Here is a 24,804-nt window from a genome sequence, read left to right on the forward strand (position 1 = left end):
TACTTGTTCTAGACAACCTTTTTTAATGAATAATATATCAAGATTTAAGGGTTTATACATTCTAAACAAGCACTTTAAATGAATTTTGGCATTTACGAACTTAAGTATTCAAGAACTTGGTTTGAAGAGTCCAACAGACTGAAAGTCTGTTTTTCAAGAGTACCATGATCTTCTATCAATGGAGAGATCTTGGCATTTCTATATTCTAATAGTTCACGATCTTTGTTTGATGTCAGTAATTCATTGTCAACTATACCAATAGTTGCATCTTCCACCAGAATATTTGCTTGGTATGCTCCAACTGGAATTTCAGGCAATCCGATATAGTCATGGTCTGCCACTACTGAACCTTGCAAGAGATAAAGACTGTCTGAAAGAAGAGATATCATAAGTTTGATTTTTAGAATTATAATTAAACACCATTTTAAGATTCAACAATTTTAAATGAGAAACAAAATCCCAGGTAATAAAAATTAACTATCAAGATTAACTTCTGGGGAGTTTTCCTGTTTACTAAATAAATATGCATGTCAAAGAATGAACAAATGGGATATAAATTTGGTAGTTCATATACAAAGAACACAGGAAAGATCACGGATTTTAAAACAGCCAAGTTTTCTTGTTCCCTTGAGCTGTCTTTGGTAGATATGCATGTGTGGGGAACAGAGGATAGAAGGAATGAGAAGTATGATATGGATTAAAAACAAAATTATAAAACTTTCTTTTTGATAATGAAGATATCCTTGTTTCTGCAAAGCATTTCTGGGTGAATTAGTGGGGTTATGAAAGGTATTTTAATGAATAGAACTGTTAAATCCTTACATTTACAACTTTAGATAATTCTCCAATCTTTAAAGAACCCGTATTAAGAAGATATTATATTAAGAAGATAGTTGCTAAATAAGGTTTATATGATAAAAATGTATAAAGAGTCAGGCTGTAATAAAGTGGCTTAAAAAATTTAGCTTTTAAAAGTCTAATTTGATAGCAAAATTCTTAGAAACTTTTTAAGGTCTAACTAATCAATACGAAGTATTGACAGGAAATTTTTCTTCTCAGCATTTTATTTTGAGCAAATTTATTATCACCATTAGGAAAAAAAAATTCAAAATGAATGTTAAACCGATGGTAATGCAGTAGTACGTTTTTATATAAAGGTTAATGTATACAATAGGAGTCTTCCCCCGTCTGATATTTTAATTCATTACAAGGAATTCTGCATCACAGGTGATTAACTTCCTGGATCCCTGAATGCTCTTTCTGGATTTTCTTCCAAAGCGTTGACAGATTCTCTTGAAGATTTTAATACCTTAAGGAATCCTCAAACTTTAAGTTTTTTAAGCAAAAGGAAGATAAATTGCCCATTTAGATTAGAGAGCAATGAAAGTTTTTCAGAGCCGATAAATTTGCTAGTATATCCTGGAAAATGATCCCACTTTACTCATAATATTAACATATAAATAGCTCACTGAGCCTATTTCAATCCCAGAACTTTATTTATTTAACAACTTTAAATTTGCAAACTTCAATAGATCACACAAAACTATTCTCTCTACCAAAAGATGGCATAAGTGGGCTTAGGCTTTTATGGCCATTTAGTTTTGTCCATTTACTTCTTCATTAGGAAAAGTATGTGTGGTATTTTAGTTGTGAAAGAGTTTATCCTCACCAATTCTTATTAATGCAAAAGCAGCAATAGATTTAAATGATATTAAGAAGATACACATATTTATAATGGAATAAAAGTATGAATAGCTGAAGGTGGTAAGAAAATAATTTCTGTATGCTAGTATGGAATGAATTGCTGGACAACAGGAATAATTCTGAAAGACAAAAAAAAAATCATGCAATCCATGGTAAATATTATACCCAATAGCAGCAAGAGGGAAGAAAAAAATCACCAATGAAATTGAAACACTGTCAGAGTGTGTTGCTAGAGGTTTAACATCAAAGTTTTCTATTAGCCTACTGTTAATGCTAGAGAAGGCTAAGTAATACTTTACAAGAGAACTTAAAAATGTCAGGTGTGGTAAAAGTGCTGCTGATGAAATTTTATAATAAGCCATGGAGAATTCTACAGTTTCAAGGCCTACACACTACTGCAAAGTTATTAGTGACAGCAGATACCACAGCATTTAAGGAATTTCCAAAGACACTTTCAGAGATCTGTGATGAAGTAGGTTATTTGTCAGAAAGTTTTTTTCCATATAGATGAAGCAGGTCTATTTTAGAAAAATATGTCCTGTAAACATATCAAAAGGGAAAAATATGCTTATATGTAAAGCTCTTAAAAGTCACCACTTTGATTTGCTGGAAATGGATTCAGAGACTTGAACTTAAGCACCTCCTAGTTATACTGGACTTAGAAACAAATGGACTTTACCAACCTCACCTGTTTGTAAAAGGAGAGCTTATATATATGTAAGTAATATAAGAAACATACACACATTTTTCTTTTATATAAGTGATAACATTTAAAGTAACTTATTGTAATCAAACCATAATGAACAAGGATTATACTTAGCAAATTCTACACAAATTATTTTACACACAATGGAAAACTACTCTGAAGCTGTCAAAGGCCCGTTTGTGTAGGAAAAAAAATTCTCACTCATTTGCACAGGTCAAATATGTCTCAATTCCTAGTATGGTCTAAATCGACTGGAGCCAATAGAAATGCTCTTTAATTTCAATAAAGATTATCAGAAAAGAAACTCTTAGGGCTTTACATATGTGTTGAACTAATAATATTTTGGATATATTGGGTTATATAAAATATATTATTAAAATCATTTTCACCTATTTATTTGTACTTTTTAAAATGTGGCTATCAGAAAATTTAAAATTACATATTTTGTATTACTTATCAATTGGACAACACTGATCTAGATCAATCCAGAGTTAGAGATATAGAAAAGAATATGAAGTTTTTGCCCTCAAAACAGAGAGGGAGGGGTGGGAGGGGAGGGAGAGAAAGAGAGAGAGAATATCTAACATACCATATTACAGGACTTTTCTACTCAGTTACATTATACAGTAGATTTTGCTAAGTATTTTTCTTTTCTCATTCTATTAATTCAGTTATGATATGACATCTGTTTGATGAAAGCATCATTTTCAATTTTGACCAGACTGAATAGTGAGTTTTGAGTTTCTTTCAAACTGGGGTATTTTCAAGACATTTTAAGATGGTGTTAACAGCAGTTTTGCTATACTTTTCCTTATGTACTTTTAAGGATAAAAAAATGAGATTAAAAACATCACCTGGATAGGAACACAACCCTGCCAATGCCTTGATTTTAGCCATTTTAGCCCAGTAAGACCTATTTTGGACTTCTAACCTAGACAACTATAAGATAATAAGTTTGTGTTGTTTTAAGCCATTAAATTTTTAGTAATTTGTTATGGCAACAACAGGGAACTTATACAATAATGCAAATCATTTCACAAATGTGGGCTTTCCACTGGGAAGGGAAATCAAACTAAAACCTTTGTGTAAGGCAGACCCACATCTATCACAAACAAAACAAATTAAAAACTACTCACAATTTATGTTGGATAAAATAATGGGTCAATAACATCATTTTTCTTTTCAAGGGGGAACATTATGATTACGAAGAGACACTATGATATATTTTAAAATTTCCTACTAACTAACTGGTCTGAAAAAGTGCCTAGGATTGAACTAGACAAAATAAGAAATAGGCCTGCTTAAAACAGCAATGACAAATATTGTAGACCTTAGTACTGAATGTGCTCGCTGTGCACTGTATTCTAGATAAGAATGGATAAGAAGTTGGCAACATAAATATATCTGCTTTAGATACTGAGTCCTTAATATAGCTCTGAATTCTCAGGGCTGGTAAAGAACAGTAATGACAAGTATTGACAGATACATTTATAGTTGGATACAGCTTATCCAAATTTATGTCAAACAAGTTGGATGATTATTCAAAGACATTTTGTTTGCCATAAATTTAGCTCAAGGACACTTTAAAATCAGCTTGTGAGGTGAAAATTTTCAGCAAAATATGCGATACTGAGGAAAATGATGGCAGAAATCACATTTATTTTAAATTTATGCAAATGAGAGAAACACAATAAAGGATCAAATAGTAATCAAGAACTAGATTCTCAGATGGCCAGATCTATACTTCCTTTGGTTAACAAGAAAAACTAAAACAAATTCACTGATCAATATCAGGTTCCTCATTTTAGAAAACAAAAATAGAAAAGATACAATCCTTCCATCAGTCAATATTTCCTTCAGTTATACTGAAATTTCCTTATATTACTGGAAAAAACTTCTGCAGAGAATTAAAGCATGAGGAAAAAATTATACTTCCTCTGTTTAGAAATTGTCCTTTTCAATTGGGTTCTGAACTATATAAAAGAAGCAAAATATCTGGCCTCCTTTCTAAGAAAGTCTTTGGCAAGAGCAAACTGTGAAATGTTGAAACACATCCTGGTATATCAACATTTTAAATGTAAATTTTGTATTAATTAAGGAAGGTTAACACATTAGGAAGGAGCAAGTCCTGAATGCTAAAGATTAAGGTGAAGATCTTGCTAAAGAAGAAAGAACATGTACTTGTATAATCTTTTTTCCTACTTAATTTGTGGAAGGGAGGGATCGCTAAGTAGCTCAGAATTAAGAAGAGGAACAGAGGAACGTAAGCATTTATCTTCTAACAAAGAGAATGAAAGTACTTGTGAGTTTTCAGAATTAGAACATAATACAAGATAAGTTAACTGACAAGAGCAATTGGGTCTGTCACAAGAAGGAAAGGCACTAAGAGCTTTTAACACAGGAGCTGTGGTCCAGATCAGAAGCAGAGTTGAGCTATTATTACTGAGGAACCCCCAAGGGCTTCATATCTAAAAAAGGTACAGGGTAACTGTAGGTTATTTGTTGTTTTGCTCTTGTTGTTATTTACTAAAGTCTGTTAAATAACTTGTTTGTGTTGTTTAAAAATATACTATCTTCCATTAAATGTTATTAATATTCAGATAAGATTAATGCTTAATGTTTTTTATAGAAAAAGCATAATTAACTGAGGTATCAATTAACTCTCTCCTAGTTATTCACCTCAGGGAAGCTCTAGGGAGCAAATACATTAGGATAAAATAAAACATTCTTGATAAAGTGGGGGATTTAATCTGAAAGCCCTGGCAAAAATGTCATTTAACTAACCTCTGAAAGAAATGGGCAGAGAGATTAGGATCTTGACGGGTAAGAATCAATCATACTTTGGGGCAAGTATAACCTGTCTAGAGTGTTCTTCTGAAGCAATTTACAGCATTCTGAGTATACTCTACTCTGTATCCTCCCCATTCCCTACCCATGACCTAACTATAAAGCAACATTAAAAATTAATGATATTTTAAGTTCCTTAACATATTTATCTCACAACTGGATTCTAGGCAGTATGTTTGGTTTTGGCATTATGATAGTGATCTTAGTTGCTGCTTTTCATGTTAAAATGAGGCACAAAATGACTAAAAGGACATTGTGAAAGCAAAAATAGAAAAGATATAATCCTCCCTCCAGTAGATATAGGTTCAGTATTTTCCATGTGAACTATGAAAAAGCACACTAGAAACCAAAATAAAAATCTCTCACAAACCTGACAGTTCCAGAAGAGACATGCTAATAAAAAAAGACTACCTGGGTTATCTAAAACTATACCAAATTTTATAAAAATGAGAAAGGAAAACCTAACCAAAGAGGAGAAGAAAGGTTTCTGTTATGTTTAAGTTCTCTCCTCACTCAAAGAAAGTAAAAACGTAGAGAAGTTACAGATATTTACCTTGTTCACTGGATTCTCTTACATACGGCTTAAGGTGGGACATTTTGATAGGTCTTTTAAGTCTAGCCCCAGTGTTGTCTCTCAGGACAGCACATCCACTTTCTGTAATATAGTCTATGACACAAGGACCAACCCATTCAGACTGGAAACGACCATCCTTCCACCAATTTTTCCTTTGTCTTAAAACTTCATGACCCACTTTTAAATGAAATGGATTTAATTGCTTTGGTTTCTTTTTAACAATGATCTTGCTTTTATTTAGTTCATCCACATTATTCTCCACCTATAAATGTAAAAAGAAAAAAGAACAAAAGAATGAAAGAGCTATAATTTCTTGAAGGTAAATGTAGATAATGATAATATTATAAAAAGTTGTAATTTATTGAAATGCTACTAAAAGTTAGGCATGAATCCCATTTAATTCTAAAAACGACATCTGAAAGTCAGTATTGTTACTCCTATTATATATAGAAGGCAAACTAATATCGGTTAAGTAATTTGCTAAAGTCAAACAACTGATAAGCAGCAAGACTACCAAGATGAATCCAGCTCTACTTGATTCCAAAATCTACGGTTTTCTTATTATTGTCTCAGAATTTCACTGCTAATAAGCATTCTATATAATCAAAACAAGCAAAATTTGATAGATAAAAAATTTGGTGTATGGGTCTATCGTGTGTGCACGCATACACATGGGTATAGGCTGAAATTTTAAAAATAAGTATCACTTTATAGAGTTCTAGATTATAGAGTTTTTCTGTTAAATAGAATCACCTGGCCCACTGAAGTGGTCTTACTCTCCATTATTTTACCAGCTTCTTTAACTGCATCTAGAATTTTGGTAAACATATTTGTATTATCACCATCCACTTCATGAAGACTATCTGAAGTCTCAGCCATATAAGGATTTCGATGAAACATTTGAAAATATGGTGTATTTTTAGTAGGCTCCTATTTTAAAGAAAATAGCAATTTTGTAATAAAACAGTAATCTAGCCAAGAAACAGTCATAACTCAGAAGTATAGAATTATAAAAAGGCACATACCAAGTGAGTTACATTGAAGGCAAATGAAACAGCTGATAGGTGATCATCCCAGTTGTTTGGGTACTCAGCACAGTGTTTGGAGAGAAACATTTTGATTGTGCTAGGTGTACTTTCAGCTGGATTAACAATTCCAGAGGTGTGAGAAACTACAATTTGCTTTGTGCCAAACAATCTATACAGTTCAACATTAATCTGAAAAATATATAGAACAAAGCTGGCTTTTTATAACTTGCATTGTATTTTTCCACTGATTAAAAAAAGGCTTCAAAAGAATTGGAATCTTGCCTTTCTCATTGACTATAGCCATTCTGTATAAAAACATACATATTTTGTTTTAAAATAGTAGTTAGCATTTATTGAGTCCTTACTATGTATTGGTCTACATACTAGATACTTTACATTATTGTTATTAGGCCTTACAACACTTTTATGAGGTATTAGTAAAGAAAATTAAACATTTAGGAATATATTTAACAAAGGAGGTGAGAGACATACATAGGGAGAACTACAAAACACTGAGAAAAGAAACTGCAGAAAAATGCCCATACTACCTAAAGTGATATACAGAATTAATGCAATCCCTATTATTTTAAAAGTAAGATGAAGTTCCTTGCCAAATATATACATACAACAAGGAAATGGAAGAAAAGAATTTAACACTAACTTTGAGTTCAAATAACTTTTTAACTCAGTAGACAGTCTCCCAAATAAACACTAGATCACGTAATCCAGTTAACAGGTGTGTGACCTTGGCCAAGTCACTGAACCTCTCTGTACTCAGTTTTTCCTCATCTGTAAAATAAAGGAAATCCTACCCATGACTCTTCTGAGGATTAATGAGTTAGTGTTTACAAGGCACTTAAAACAATTCTTGGCAAGTAGTAAGTGTTTTATAACTTTTAACTGCTAGTATTATTGTTGTTCTTATATCTTACTTATAATATGCAGGACCTAAAAGAAGTCAAAATGAGTTAAGAAACCTAATAGAATGCCTGTTAAATGTAAAGTAAGTATTTTTCCTACCTCATCCTGCAGAAATTTTTTCTTACTATTTTTGATAGAGTAAATCTTTGGCTGATAAATTTGTCTTTTAAAAGAATATTAGGACAACTAATATCAGAATAACTAAACAGGTAAAGGTAATATGAGAGTGAAAAGAAACAAAACTACATTTCCCAAGCTCCCTTGTACGTAAGGGTGGTCATGTGACACAGTTCTGGACAAAAAAGATGTAAATGAAAGTTGTTGGACATACTTAGCAGGTACTAGCTTTGTTTGCTCATTGCTCTCCCCCTTCTTTCTGACTGAAATGTATACATTGTGGCATGGGCTCCAGTGGCTATACTGTGGACACAAGATTGAATCACATCACCAAGATAGTAGAACAGAGAGCTAGGAGCATGGATTCCCAACGACATTCAGAGCTACCCTTCCAGCTTTGAACAACCTGGTTTTCTTTTCCTGAGTAGAACATAAAAACTCCAATTTGGGTTTATATGTTGGGGGAGAGAAGGGACTTCTGTTACTTGCAGCTGAATACAATTCCTAGCTGATACACACACGCGCGCGCGCACACACACACACACACACACACACACACACACACAAATTCAGGCTGCCTACCGTTAATTCAAAAGGAATTAGAAATCCCGGAGAAAAGGTCATTTGGGTCAGCTTCAATATGAAGTGCTGATCAATGATTTTAAATAACCCTTGGAAAAGGCTTCAACTTCTTTGTTTCAAAATGTTTCCATAAGACATCTTTTAAAAGAAATTTTCCCATTGAATGTTTCTTTCTTTCCTTCAGAGGTTTACAAAAAGTTCTTTGTGTACTTTACTGAAACAATTTAGCAAATACTCTAAGCTATGTTAGAAATATCTGTATTTTTATCCAACTGTATAATAAACCTTTCACATTGTATATTATGTTCTAATCTTTACTAGTGTTTTCTGTGTATTTACTGACAAAAGAAGACATTTTATTTTGTCACCATTATGCTTTGTGTAATATTTAAGCCATTTCAATCACAGCAAAAAGAACATTTTCCCAGCCATATGTGACTTTTTTTATTATTAAGAAATCACACAAAAGAGCTTATAAACATTTATTGTTACCTTTTGTAAAATTTTCAAAGTCTTGAATTGGTTATCACATGACTTTAAACGTGCCTAGAAAAACTGTCGGCTATCATTAGCTAATGTCTTGAAGCACTATATGCACTTAAGGTAAGGATCTTCATTAATATGATGGAATCAATATTTCAAAGAATATTCTTGATAACTTTTAATGTTGATGGCCAATTTCCTACCACCGTTCCTAATCGGAGCATGTGACCTCCATTCCTAAAGATTTTTTAAAAAGTCTAATATCTAATTTTTCTCTTTCAATTAAAAAAATAAAAATTCCTTAGTTTAGCTGAAAATAATTTCAGTATGTGGTATTAAATTCTAAAATCATACTATAGAAATAAGAACAATTAGAACATTATTACCTGTTAATTAAATTTATTCTATAATCCTATCCTACTCTACTCATTTGTGATGTCAGTTTTTTCATTTTAATCACTGTTAACAAACTCTGTGCCAAGTTTCCCTTTTAACACCTATCAGATGCCATGAAAACTACTAGCTTAAGATAGTTCAGTTTCAACACTGGATCAGGTTACAATTCTTTCAATGACATCATATTTTTATAGAACTGTGTTTTTGTTTTTTCAGGAGATGCTGTGATAAAAATCAATTACTATGTAAAAATTATTGTCAAACAGGAAATGAGGGTGGCAGTATACAATATGATTCTAAGGTTTGAGATGGTACGCAGTGGTCAAAGGTACACACAATCCATTGGCAAATAATTGTGTTTAAGAATGAAATAAAAATATTTTTTCTTTCAATTTATGAGTATTATTTTTTAAATGGCTACCAAGTGGTTAGGACATAAATACTTACTAAGTTTGGATGGACCTGTGCAGAAAAGAGTTAATGTATCATTTAACTCTAGCAGATTAACAAAGTAGATTTGAGACTGCTACATTCTTTGAAAGGCTTGCTTACTAAATTGGCCCTTGGCTAGTGTCTAGGAATGTAGGTTTGGATTAGAAGGCCAAACATCTTTCCTTCACAGAGTCTGGAATTTTGGTACATGCCAGGCAGAAGAGAGTGCCTATATATCCAGCCCCCAATAAAAACCCTTTCCTGGTAGATAACATTCCATGTATTGTCACAACTCATTGCTGTGGGAATTAAACATGTCCTGTGTAACTTCACTGGGAGAGGAGATTGTGGAAGCTTGTACCTGGTTTCCCTTAGTCTTTTCCCAATGAGCCTTTTGTCTTTGCTAATTTTGCTTGGTATCCTTTCACTGAATAAATCTTAGCCAAAAGTATGACTATACGCTGAGTCCTCCTGACGCATCATGGATCCTGGGAATAATCTAAAGGACCCCTCACACTGGTCCTAACTGATTAATATATATAACTTTGGGTATTTCTTTTTAAGTGAGCCATCAATGGTGTTTTGAACCAAGAAAGTCTGGGTATCTCTGACTTTTTTTTATATCAGTATCCTGTCAATTATAAAAATTTTGAAATATGCCTTAAGTCTAGTAGTTATTACATATTTTTAAACTTTTCATATGTATTTTTGCCTACTTATTTTTTCAGGTTAATGTTAATCAGGAAAAAGTCCAGGGCAATGGAAAAAAAACCTTTCAATATTGAAGCATGATGTATTTTTCATTTACTCAAATCTCCCTTTAACTGTCAACAATAGGATTTTTATGCACAAGTAAACAAATATCATGTGGTGCAATCTTTTCATTTTAGTCTGAAGAAACCTGAAGATAGGTTTACAGTTACTTAGTGGCACTATAAGTACTAAATTCCTGATGTACTGATTTCCAATCCAATGACTCCTGTAGTATACAATATCATACCTCTATACCTGTAGAAATTTATCTGAATTTATTAAGCACTCTGTAATATAACACAAATGGCATTGTGTGCTGGACAATGAAAGGGAATAAGATATGCTCTTAGACCTAAGTAGTTGGTCTTACCTGTTGAATGAATTCATCTCTTTGGTCCATTATTATTTTCTGAGGAGGTCCATATAAGAAAAATATATTAATAATAGCTTTAGAAATCTCTGATGCTGAAACATCACACAGAGGCAAAATCATAACCCATTTTGTGAACAAATCTGTCATGATTATAGCATAGACATGACTTTTGTTGCTTGTATGAAAAGGTCCCATCAGATCAACAGTAACTATACTCCATGGATTTTCCACCTTGAGAATATGCTGTTTAGGTGCTAGAATAACTGTATTTTTTGCCACTTGGCAATGCTGGCAAGCATACACCTACAAACAGGCACAGGACAAAGAAAATATATACAGATGTTAATATATTCAACATAATATAAAAGAAGTCTTATAAATCCAAATTTTAAAATAGTTAACAGGTACTTTGTGTCTTGAAAGAGAAACTTTGGACTAAGAACTTAAGCACTGAATTAAACCTATTCAGAACAACAAGCAAATTTAATAGTTGCTACTACAGTTGACCCTTGAACAACACGGGTTTGAAGTGCACATGTCCACTTATACATGGCTTTTTTTCAACCACACACAGATCAAAAATACATGGGCAGGGAGATATGTGAAACTTGCATATACAAGGGGCTGACTTTTCATAAACATGGGTTCCACAAGGCTAACTATGGGACTTGATTATGCACAGATTTGGTAACATGCAATGTGGGAGATGCTAGAACCAATCCCCCTGTATATACCAAGGGATGACTACACTATCAAATGACCATCATCTTACTGAGATGGAACATGACTCTGGTTCACATTCCATAAACATTTATTAGATATTTCAATAGATCCTAAACTGTTCTCTGTAATTTAAATCAGTATGTAAATATATAATAATTTCTATGTGCAAAAGATGTTTACTTCTAAAGTTACTACTCTAAGAAGTTCATTCATTGATTCTAACAATATTTATTGAAACATAATTTCATACATACAATATTTATAGATGCCATAAATTTCTATAGGTCGTGGGAAAAGAGAGTAAACAAAAACAAAGTCCATGCTGTCATGGAGCTTTCATTTGAGTGAAGTGAGAAGATATCAGTTGACCTATTTATAGGTGGTACCATTGCGCGATACACGTCTGGAATTCCACTTTGGAAACTTCTTTCAAACTAACTTCTGAAGAAAAATTTAAAAACCTTTTTATTACATTATAGTCACAGTTATTTTTAATAATAATTTTCAAACATAAACTTATTCACTAAATTTTGTCACACATAACCTGATTATTTCCAAAAATCATATCCATTCTCAAATGATAAAGATTTGACAAAGATTTCACTGAATGTTTGTAGAGAAATGCATGGCAGGCTCTGAAGGCAAATACAAATTTATATTTGTCTTTGGAATATCTGCATATACTCATAAACTGATAACTCACAAATGATCATTAAATGTTGGTTAACTCTTTATGCCTGAAATGCTAGTCTTCTTGATGCATTATTATGACTATTAAAGAGATCTGACATCTACACCAAGGAATGCTTACCATTTGGTATACAGTACACTAGAAAGAGTAGGATCAGTTGACCTACCAGCAAGAACTCTGCAATTCCTATAGGTGAACTTTCTATTAGAAGAAGTTGAAGGTCCTAATAGGTTATAAAGCTACAAAACTCAGACTTACTATCTTCAGAATTTGATTTTGCATTTATTTGGTTTTGGGTTTCTGCCATGCTTGACATTTTCTACATCAAGATGGGACAGGACAAAACATGAGAGCACACAGTGGCCCAAACTTATTATGAACATATTGTCCCCTCAAGAAAAGCTTGTTATCATTGCCATTAAAGACGTAATGACTTAATCAAACAAATTCTAGCCCCATTTAAATTCTGCTTGCACAAAAGGAGTTCAATAATAAAAATCTGGTTCTAAATAATCTCCTATCTAAATATGGTATTTTCAAATATTCAAATAATGCTTTTTTCTTGTTCAAATTGTAGTTTAGTGATTTAAAAGAATTAAGGGAAATAAAAACCCCTTTAAGTGTTTTTGTACAGAAACTACCATACAAAAAGTACCTAACGAGAGGTAATACCCAGAGTAAATCTGGAGCATTATTAAGACATTTTTAAAAATATTCTAAATACATAAGCCATACCCACTGTTTGACATCATTGGTCACAGAAGTCCAATAGTAATTGGATTCCACCAGCGTGAGGGTTCTGGATATGCCATGATGAGCTCCAGTGTCATTTTCATGACATTCTCTCAGGACTTTCTTTTTTTCCTCTTCTGAAACAATTACCAAACGATTTTGTTTTCTGTCTTTTCCAACATAAAACAGCTTTTTTTCTGGAATAAGTGATATCAAAAAAATAGAAGTGCAGTTTTTAGAGATCTATCTATACAGTTTTAAGATAATCACAGCATTATCTTCAAACCATGAGGAGTTTTGTTTTGTTTTATAAAATCTTACTCTACTTACAAGAGAGTATTTATTTGTAATGATGCTACCATACAATTGGAAAGGTCCTCAGCTGTTACACTTCCCAGGTATCTAGAAGGAGCATTAGCTGCTGTAATTTTGTAGCTATCAATATAAGTAGAGCTACCTTGTTTATCAAAGCATATAATAAGTATGGAAATATAAAATTAACTTTCTATGGAAGTACTCAAACTAAGAAAATACCTGCAGGTGCCTCCTAAAATGGTATAAATTAGCAAATAAATTATGTACAGATAAGCAATTTCCTGCAACAGAATTTTCTAAAATAGCATTTTATCATAACTGCATTTTTGCAAGCAACCACCTCTTTCATGTTTTTCTAGATTTGAGTGAAAGGTAGGGCTGGTAATGTGGGAGAACCTTAAGCCTCAAGACAATTCTCTGTTTTCCTTATGAGGATACCTGAGAAAAATCTGCAGCTGGGAAGCAACTAGAGGATGCAGAGAACTACCACCTAACTCTCCAGTATAGGGTAGCCATTCAAACTCCAGATTACACCATGAAGCTATTAATGTGCTTAAGCACATACTGAGTGGAACATTCTTTACTTAAATTAGAAATTAAGCAACCTAAGTGCAGGAAGCTTATCTATTTTATTCATCAGTATTTCTCCAAGGCCTAGAATGTGATTGGCACATAGAAACTCAGTAAACATTTATTACACAAATTATTAAGTAAATGCATGAATGAATTCTCATTTTAGTGTAAGAAGTAATGGATCTGCCTGTTATTGGTAGGGTTGTACAGAGGGAGACATGAGCAGTTATTTATTTATTACCTTAGAATTTTCTTGACCTGCTTTGGGGAAAGCCTAATGCTATACCAACCGGCAAAGCTCCCATTAATAGTACCAACATTCATTTAATTATCTGGTGATTGTACTTATTGCTTATCTCAACCCAAACTTCTCTTTCCCTCTGAAGGAGGCAGTAAAAGAGAGAAAAATTATCATGACCTTTTAGGATAAATATCCTACTGCCTTTCAAATATTTAATCCATTCAGGGAGATTCAGGGGCCTAAAATATATGTCATCTTAAGAATATTTAAATGGCAGTAAGAGGGGGAAATCACATAAATAAATATAGTTAATTCGTTCCCTTTTTTATCATGGTAAACAAACCAGTTAACTTTGTCAACATTTTCATATTAAGCCTCAAATAAGTTCCTCATTGACTGTGGTATTAGTGCTTAAAGTAAACCAGTAGAGTAGGTGTACCAGAGGGCAAAAGTAGAAGTTGTTTATTTAGGTAAATGTTTTTATTTTCTTTCACAGTATCATTTTCTGTATCTAATTTAAACTACCCTTTTCATGCTAACTGGCCTTCAGTTAGCTTCAGTGTGAGTTTTACTTTGCTTTTGATTGGCATCATCAATTAAACTGGTCATGGTTTGGCAACAACCAATTACCATAGAAACTCTCAGGATTCCACAAAGAACACATATGTACAAGAATCTATAAGTCTATACTCAAGATTTTGGACACTAATTTTACCTTTGAAGACAAATTTTTTTGCTGCTCTTCGTATGCCACTTCTCTCACTTGGCAGTGTAGTTGGATGATATTCACCAGTTCGTTTATAATATGCAATCTGTTTAAGATGAAGGTCACCATTTTTTCCACTACGGACCATCATGAACCTAAATAAAAGTTATTTAAAGAAAAAAATTATAAGCTAATTCAGTTGCTGTTTCAGTTCAGGCTCTGTCATATTTATTCTTACATATGAATTGAGCATTCCCAAAATATTTGTGAGGCAGATAATTGCAGTACAGGAAAGGAACAGTGATGTACATGAACTAAAATATTCAATTGCTATTTTTGATATACAGCATGAAAAATTATCTTGTCTCTTTCCATGTGACAACGCTGAAAATTCTCCACACACTGGGAAAAAAAGGAAATGAACAAGTACACTTCAAAAAGGTTTACTTAAAATCTCTCATTGCTATCAACTGAAATGTTACTTACACAGGATGGTACTATTATGTGATCTTTAAATATTTAACAAATGATAGGTTATAAGGGGAGAAATATAGTTTTATATTACTTCTAAATATATTCACGATCATGTCTTCTCCTTGCCATTTCAGCCCTAGAAGTGGTAACTATTTTCTGCCATTGTTAGTCTCCCAGTGCCATGTTGGTGTCTTTGTCTCTGTCTGTAAATAGGAGCTTCATTAAATTTCCTTTAAAATCCCACCCGAGTATGGCTTCTGTTTCCTGCTGTGACTCTGATAAAAATGCTTACAGTGTTGAAATTCTGAAAACTATATGGATGTTTACTGACCACTAGAGGATCTAGGTAAGAGACTAAGAGAGTATATTACTGCAAAGAGAATGCTGGAACAAAGCAGAACAGACTACGCCTATCACCGTGGCTTACACAGCCTATCAAGTCTCTGATACAGCTCCTTGCACAGGCAAAAACCACCTTTCTGATCTATTTATAATGTGAAGAGAGAATACCAGTGCATTTCTAATCTTAGGTTAGCATAAATTGTAAGCCACTTTAAAAGCAAAGGTTCTGCAATGCTAACCGTATGCCACTATAACCTAAAAACAAGTTCATTATCTCCCATCCAAGTACTAACCAGGCCCGACCCTGCCTGGCTTCTGAGATCAGATGAGATTGGGTGCGTTCAGGGTGGTACGGCCATAGAATATCTCTACAAGGTACTATAAAACAGTTTGTTCTAAGTTCAATTCGTTTTCAATTAAATACTAAATATATGTATTTTTTACTTTGTAGTAGATGGCTATACCTCCACAAATATAGTTTATCACAGTTTCCAAAACATCTCAAAAATGAACGGATCAGATTTTAGACTTTCTATATGAATACAATATGTAAGACAGTGCAGTACTGGCATAAGGACAAACAGATCACCGTAATGGAAGAGGAAGTCCAGAATTAGATCCACACATATAAAGTAATGCATTTACAATGAAGACATCAATATAATGAGGGAAGAGGTGGTCTTTTCAATAAATGATGCTATAACAACTAAAGATTTCTATAGGAAAAAAATAAACCTTAACCACCTACCTCACATCTTCCACAAAAATTAATTCTAGATAAATCATAAACTTAAATGCGAAAGATAAACGACAATGCTTCTGGATGAAAACATAGGAAAAGATCTTCCAAATCTTGCGATAAGCAAGGATTTCTTATACAGGACACAAAAAATACTATCTATAACAGAAAAAAATAGGAGTTTATCAAAATCAAAGTCCTGTTCATCAAACGACACCATAAGAAAGTGAAAAGATAAGCCACAGACTGGGAAAAGATATTTTTAATACATATATCTAACAAAGGACTGATACCTAGAATATGGAAGGAACTTATACAAATCAAAAATGAAAAAATACAATTCAAAAAATGGGGGACAAATCTTACATGGCACTTCATAAAATATAACATTCAAATGGTGAATAATAACCAAGTGAAATTGTGTTCAACATCACTACTCCTCACGGCAATGCAAATTAAAACCAAATTAAAATCCAAAAAGGATAAAATTGAAAACACGGATAACACCAAGTGTTGGTGAGGACAAGTAGCAACTGGAACTCTCATACATTGTTTATGGGAGTGTAAAATGCTGCAACCACTTAGGGAAACTGAGTTTCTTCTAAAGCTAAACATATATCTACCTTAAAGACTTGGCAATTCTACTACTAAGTTTACAACCAAGCAAAAAATGTGACTATCAAAAGATGTGTATAAAATGTTCATAGATGTTTTATAGTCATAATAACCTCCAACTAGAAACAGTAAAGGCATCAAGAGGTTTTACCACGTGTATGCTCAGCCCTTGTCCTATAGCTACTTCTACTATTGTCCAGTTTCATGTTGCTCTAGGTCAGTACTTTTCAAATTAACTGTGATGAAGTACTAGTACCTCCCTACTGCCCTTCAATCTGTCACATAAGACCCACTGATGCCTTTACCTTCATGTCATCCTCACTACAGCTTCCCCTCTGCCAAAGGATTCCATGCCAAACTTCTACTCTTGATCAATTTCCAATTCAGGAAGGCCTGTGTGGTTTCAACTGGGAATATAGAGTTGAGTCTACCTATTTATTTGCTTGCCTCTCAAACTAGCTCTGCATTAACCCTCCTCAACCCTTAAAAAACAAAAATCATTTTTTCTTTGTGTCCTATTTTCATCTCTAGGCAATGCTGACACAAGCTCTTTCAAGTCTAAGGGAGAGATTTGTCCCTTCAATCATTATATGGTTTATATGCTGCAAAATTTATAATATACTATATATAACCTCAAGCTATAGTTTCTTTCCCTTAATGGCCTTTGGGACCATCAATGTTCCAAATCATCTGAAGGAAAATCTAGAAATATCCCATCCTAGTCAGCTGAGAGCATGGTATCTATAGGAAGATGAAGCTTATAAAAGAAAGATAAAAATCCTTACTTCCTCCCTTTGGAGCTCAGTAAAGCTTGCAAAAACTCCTGAAGGACCTTAAAAAGAAAAGGAGAAAGTCTTTACAGGCCTGTGAAAAGCTCACAGGAGGAAAAGACCAAACGCAGAGAAGTACAGGCCCTCCTAATACCATCACCTTGGGGGTTAGGATTTCAAATATGAACTTTAGGGGGACATAAACACTCAGACCATAGCACTAATGATATCTAAACATAAAAGGTTTTAAAAGTTTTTCAAGATATGGTCTTTACTGACCTCTCCATGCTTTTCTCTTGGCATTCTCAATTCAAACTCTAAGCTCCAGTTACACAACAAATAACCAACCACAGTTCTTCAACCATTCCATGTAGTGTGCTCACAGCTTTTCAATAATACTTTTGAGGAATAGGCCTCATCCCCATTTCTCCAACCTCTAATCATCTTTCAGAACTCTGGCTAGATGCCATTTCCTGCAGAGTGCTTCGCTGACCAAACTCAACTTGAATTTTGAAGAATAAGTTGTAGTTATCAGACTTCTATTTTACAAAGTCCAATCTGTACCAACATGGATGATAGATTGGGCTGAAGAGATACAAATGCAAGCACAGGTTAGTGAGGGGGCCATTGTCTAATTAAAGCAAGAAATGATGAAATTTTTAGTCAAAGCAGTGTCTGTGGAAATGAACAGGTAAGTTTTATAAGAACTGTGACTGACTAGATGTGTGGAGTGAATGCAAAGAAGAGTCTGGGATCACTTCTGAAGTTCGGGCTTATGAAGGAAGATGACAGCATTAAGCATGTTGTATGCAGCTCATGGATGAACTCAGCTTGTGGATGGTAACTGAAGTTAAGGCAATGGAAGAAGGGTCAGAGGGAAAGTGTACAGAGTAAGAAGTGTGGACATAACCTTATCCTTCAATGTTCACATTAATGAATTCACTTATCTTTGAATCCTTTCTGACATCTCCAATCTCAGACAGAATTACGTATACCTTCCTTGATACACTTATAGTAACATATACCAACTTTTATTATAAAATCTGCAATACTTTATTAAGCTTATTAGTTTAATTGTATACATCATAAATCTGCAGGGGCATGGGAATAGCCAGAGAAATAGTAAAAAAGCCAGCTGAGGTTCTGGTTACAGAAGTCTAGGGAATAAAGAGTTCTTAGAAGTAAATGAAGAGGCTAAGTGATATAAGAACAAAAATGTATCTAATGGTTTTGGCAACCATTATAGTAGAGCAGGACAAGTGGAAACCAGACACAATAAGGAAAGAATGGACATTGAGAAAGTGGATTTAGTAAGCTTGAGATTAGCTATAAAGGCAGGGAGCTACAAGACAGTTACTGGAGACAGATATGAGATTCACTGATCGATCTAAAATATATTATTAAGCACCTGCTATGTGACAGATTCAAAACTAGACATAAAATAATAAACAAGATGTATATCTTCTTGGCCCTCATAGAGTTTACATTCTAGCAGGGTTAAAAGTCTGTTTTGACAGCCATGTTCATAGCAGCATCATCCACAACAGCTGAAAGGTAGAAGCAACCCAAGTGTTCATCAGTGGATGAATGGATAAACAAAATATGGTATATGTATACATATGTGTGTGTGTGTGTGTGTGTGTGTGTGTGTGTATATCTCTCTCTTAAAAAGGAAGGAGATTCTGAAACATGCTACAACATGAATGAATCCTAAAGACATTATGCTAAGTGAAATAAACCAGTCACAAAAAGATGAATACTGTATGATTCCACTTATATGAGGTACTTAGAGTAGTCAAATACATAGAAACAGAAAGAAGAATGGTGATTGCCAGGGACTGGGGGTGGAGAGGGAGGAATGGGGGAGTTATCATTTAATCAGTAAAGAGTTTCAGTTATACGAGACGAAAAGAGTTCTGGACACGCACAGTAGTAATGGTTATACACAATATGAATGTACTTAATGCCACTGAACTGTACCCTTAAAAGTGGTTAAGATGTTAAATTTCATGTTATATGTATTTTACTACAATTAAAAAAACCCATTTTTTAAAGATTCTTTTGTTTTCAAGAAGGGAATAACCCAGAAAGTTTAATGCTAATGGAAGGGCTTCTAGAAAGACCATTGGAAACAGAGGAGAAAAAAAATTACATGATTGTACAATGTTCTTAAGAGGGCAGTAGGGAATGACATCAAATTCACAAATGGATTAGTTTTGTGATCGCTTCCAATAAGATATCACAGTGAATATAACAATGGAAGTAAATTATTTCTTTCTGAAATACTATTTAAAAATTCCCATATACACTTCTCTCTACATTAGAATGTAGAAAGCTGGAAAGAGACACTCTCAACTTAACAATGAGAAACAGCTAGACAAACTCATTAAGATGCCAGTTCTCTACAAATGTATCTATGGATTCAATGCAATCCCCATCAGAAATCCACAATCTCTTTTGTAGAAACTAATACACTGATCCTAAAATTGATATGGAAAACCAAAAGACTTAGAATAGTTAAAACAACTCTGAAAAATGAACATAGTTGAAGAATTTCACACTATCTGATTTCAAGACTTCCACTAATTCTATGGTAATCAAGACTGTGTGGTGCCGGCAAAATGATAGCCATAGATCTATGAAAAGAATAGAGTATCCAGAAACAGCTGCTCAGCTATGGTAAACTGATTTTCAGCAAAGGTCCCAGGGTAATTCAATGAAGAAAGAATAATCTTTCAACAAATGCTGGAACAACTGGACATCCATACGAAAAAAGATGAACTTCAACTCATATCTCACCATATGTAAAAATTAAATTATGATGGGTCACAGACCTAAATGTAAAATGTAAAACTACACAACTTCTAGAAAACAACAAAAAATCTCTGTGAGCTTAGGTTAGGCAACAACTTCCTAGATAGCAAACAAAAAATACCAATCCATAAAGAAAAAATTAAAATTTTTATTCCTTTAAAGATATTGTTAAAAAAATAAGAGAAATCACAGCTGGTAGAAAATATTTACCATACATACGTAAGATAAAGAACCTGTATCTAGAATTTATAAAGAACTCTCAAAAGTTTAACAAGAAAACAACCCAATTTTAAATATGGCAAAAGATTTGAACAGACACTTCATCAAAGAAGAGACGGTTAACAAATAAACACATGAAAAAATGCTCAACATTATTTGCATAGAAAAATACAAATTAAAACCATAGTAAGATACCACTACACAAACAATGACAACACCACAGAACAAAACCAAACCTAGTAATACTAAGTACTACCAAGGATGCAGAACACTGCCGGTGAGAATATAAAATGGTGTAAACATGTTGGAAAATAGTTTGGTAATTTCTTGTTAAGCATAAATTTACCATATGGCGCAGTAATACCAATCCTAGGTATTAATCCAAGAGAAATGAAAATATGTCCACCCAAAAACCTGTATGTCAATGTTTCTAGAAGCTTTATTCTCATCAGCCAAAACCTGAAAACAATCCAAATGTTCATCAACTGGTGAATGGATAAACAAATCATAGTCAATCCACACAGTGGAATATCATTTAGCATTTATAAGGAACTACAAATACACCTGACAATATGGGTGAATCTCAAAATCATTTACGCTAAGCGAAAGAAGCCCAACATGAAATGTTACATACTATATACTTCTACTTATATGGCATCTGGAAAAGCCAAAAGTATAGAAAGAGGAAACGATTTTCAAGAAATTCTTTAAAATACAGTCATGAACTTCAGGGATGTTTCAGTTAAGGAAGGACTGCACATATGACGGCGGTCCTATAAGATGATAATGGAGCATATACAAAAATCTGATATATGGCAGTTGATACTAGCACTGCAGATCAAGTAGGAGAAATGATTGGGAGAAATGATGGATACTCGGTAATGGTACTGAGATATTTGGTTTTCCACATTAGAAAAAAAAATATATATATACACACCATCTAGGTTTGTGTAAGTACACTCTATGATGTTCACACAACGCTGAAACCACCTAAGGATACATTTCTCAGAACTTATGCCATTGTTAAGTGACTAATGACTATAATTTCAAACATTTATACAGTACTTTACTATGATGGTCCTCAAAATACTCTATAAAGTATTAGTTTTATATCCATCTTATAGATAAGAAAAATAGAGATTCATAGATTGTCCAGTTTACTCAAGGTAACACAGTGAGTGCATGAGCTGACATTTGAAACTTCAAATTTCCTGTTTTTTTCCTCCCTGCTGTACTAATAACTCAACAACTTGTTATCTTTAGCCTTCATAAAACTTGATTCAGGCCTCTGTTAGACAAGTTATAAAGTGATTATTGTAATAGGTAATTTAGATTATAAATGAGGAATAGGAAGGTCTTATTAATTTTTTTATGTTTATATTGTTTAACATAGTGTTTGGAACACAGTGGACTTCCACTATTTGTGAATGAAGAAAGAATTATCTCCATTCCTGACAGGAGAGGTAACACTAATTTAAAAAAATAGCAAATGTTCCCATGGTTACTTATTTCACTTCAGAAAACATTATGCTCCACTTTCACATACATGAACTACAAGTAGGGTGTGTCTAAGAAGATATAGACTTTGGGAGTCAGAATTTCAGGCATGTAACGCGTACATAAGCCTCAGTATTAAAGTTTGGAAAAAGGACATAATATCTGCCCCACCTTTTTCACAAGTATGAGGATCAATGAGATAATGCATTTGAAAAGTTCTTTGCAAATACTAAAGCAATATATAATTATTGTTATATGTAAGTATTATCATCGTCTATGTCAGGCTGTTTAAAGTAACAGAGAATTCTTTCTTTTCTCAAAATCTTTATCTACATGGAAAAAGATTTTAAAATCTCTTTTCTTTCATTAACAGTGATTACACTTTATAGCAATGTTTATTCATGTTTTAATGCTAACAAGAAACCCAGAAGACTCAGGTGTTGTATACTTGGGTCTGGAGGTTGAGAGATGATAAGAAGAAATGGAAAATGCCTACGAAAGAAAAATCAGTTTACAAAATGCATAGCCTTTGAAGTAGTTAAAAGTTTTGTTGCTAATATTTGGTATTTATATACAAAAATAATTTAAAAGAACCACTATTTTTTTCAAAGCCTATTCACAACTTGGTCCCTAGAAACAGTCCATTTCAGGAATAGTTAATATGAGAAAATGGTTTTAAGCTGTATTAATAATATTCAGTACAAATATCTTCCTATACTGAAAGATTATTAAAGGTATTATTCACAAGAGAGAATTAACTGGTTTGAATAAATAGCACTTTAGGCCTTCCTTGGATATGTTCATATATTCAAGAATTTCTGTTAAAATAATGACTTGTGTATTTAAACATGTAGGAATAAGAAAAAGTAGTGAAGGTGGCTGATTACAACTTCTAGTTTTGCAAGAGGAATGTCAGGGTCACAACTGGTTGAACTTTTTACACTATGTCCCTTGCATGACATCAAATAAAATCAACAAATACTTATTAATTCCTTTGATAATTTTATGTTTATGTCCAATAAAGGCAGTTAGGTATTACTTTAACTAAAATTAGGATTTAACTGTGTTTCACCAAGGGTAAAAACCATCAAGGCTACCAATTTAACCTTTAAAGGGTTATAATATGCACGTGTTCCAACTTAAAATCTACAGTTTCAATAAACACATTGACTTGGGATGAGAATTATGACTTTTAAATTATACTATTTTAATCTTCAAAAGAATGAAAACCCACAATTTTATGCAACGTCAAGGACTGGGAAATCTAAATACACCAGACACTTCTCTATAATATGCTTCACTTCAGCGTACAAATTCATTTTTTAAAAAATGCCTCATCTTCATATGCACACACATGAAGCCACATGGGATCAATGAATTTCCTTTTAAAAAGTATCTACTTTGGGCCGGGCGCGGTGGCTCACGCCTGTAATCCTAGCCCTCTGGGAGGCCGAGGCGGGTGGATCGCTGGAGGTCACGAGTTCGAGACCAGCCTGAGCGAGACCCGGTCTCTACTAAAAATAGAAATAAGTTATCTGGTCAACTAAAAATATATATAGAAAAAAAATTAGCCGGGCATGGTGGCACATGCCTGTAGTCCCAGCTACTCGGGAGGCTGAGGCAGGAGGATCGCTTAAGCCCAGGAGTCTGAGGTTGCTGTGAGCTAGGCTGACGCCACGGCACTCACTCTAGCCTGGGCAACAGAGTGAGGCTCTGTCTCAAAAAAAAAAAAAAAAAAAAAAAGTATCTACTTTGGTTGTGAAATGCCCATTTAAGGAAAATTCACAGAAAGTGTACATTTTTCCTGTAAACTACTGACAACATCTCCCCTTTAGCTCATGTTTATCCTCGCCACAGATTTTAATTTGGGGCAAAATTTCAGATTACATGACAACTATGATAAAGTAACGGGGAGAATTCTTTAACGTCAGCCAAGTGCTGCGCTTTTTTTACTCAAGCGCTCCGAGTTTCAAACGCTACCTTAACTATCAGGGAGCATTTCCAAAGAGTTTCGACGGCTCGTTAACTGATTCTTAAGACAAGGTCCAGCTAAATTTAGCATAAGCAGAAAAATGACCATTAAGTAAAACTCGATTACACTGAGTAAGCACCTCCCCAGGCCCGACAACATCACTCGCTTTCTGCTCAGCTCGCACGGGACGTCGCAGAGGCCCTCCCGCCCCAAGGGCGCCTGCGCAGTATCTACACAGAATCAATTAAACCCTTCCTTAGGTCATTAAAGGCGAATGGTTTTGAAATTACTGTCAGATTACGCCTCAGTTTAAAAAAACAGTAGGTATGACAAAAACACACCAGAACGACCACTCACCAAGGTGGTCCTAAATTCAAACGACAGGATTTAAGGGTCCTCTCACAATTTATCTGGTGCTGCCGGAAGCGGAACTACCCGAGTCGTTAAGACAGTAGTCCGTGGGAC

The 24,804-nt window shown here is 33.7% G+C and overlaps 1 protein-coding gene across 2 annotated transcripts; it reads right to left on the bottom strand.

Moving 5' to 3' along the window:
* On the bottom strand, positions 1–24,795 carry GIN1 (gypsy retrotransposon integrase 1). 2 transcript variants are annotated; one of them, XM_045565590.1, is made up of 8 exons: positions 24,697–24,795; positions 14,907–15,052; positions 13,066–13,259; positions 10,914–11,219; positions 6,857–7,048; positions 6,585–6,761; positions 5,811–6,093; positions 1–370 (listed from the first exon to the last, which is right to left on the bottom strand). In XM_045565590.1, the coding sequence occupies exons 2-8, from the start codon at positions 15,046–15,048 to the stop codon at positions 93–95; spliced, it is 1,572 nt and encodes a 523-aa protein (XP_045421546.1). In that variant the 5' UTR covers positions 15,049–15,052; positions 24,697–24,795; the 3' UTR covers positions 1–92. The 2 variants fall into 2 exon arrangements, with proteins under 2 accessions (XP_045421546.1, XP_045421548.1); XM_045565592.1 differs by lacking the exons at positions 14,907–15,052; positions 24,697–24,795 and having other exon boundaries at positions 13,070–13,119.
* Positions 24,796–24,804: the final 9 nt, after the last annotated feature.

This window comes from Lemur catta, chromosome 12, assembly GCF_020740605.2.
Source record: "Lemur catta isolate mLemCat1 chromosome 12, mLemCat1.pri, whole genome shotgun sequence".
NCBI classification, from domain to species: Eukaryota; Metazoa; Chordata; class Mammalia; order Primates; family Lemuridae; genus Lemur; species Lemur catta.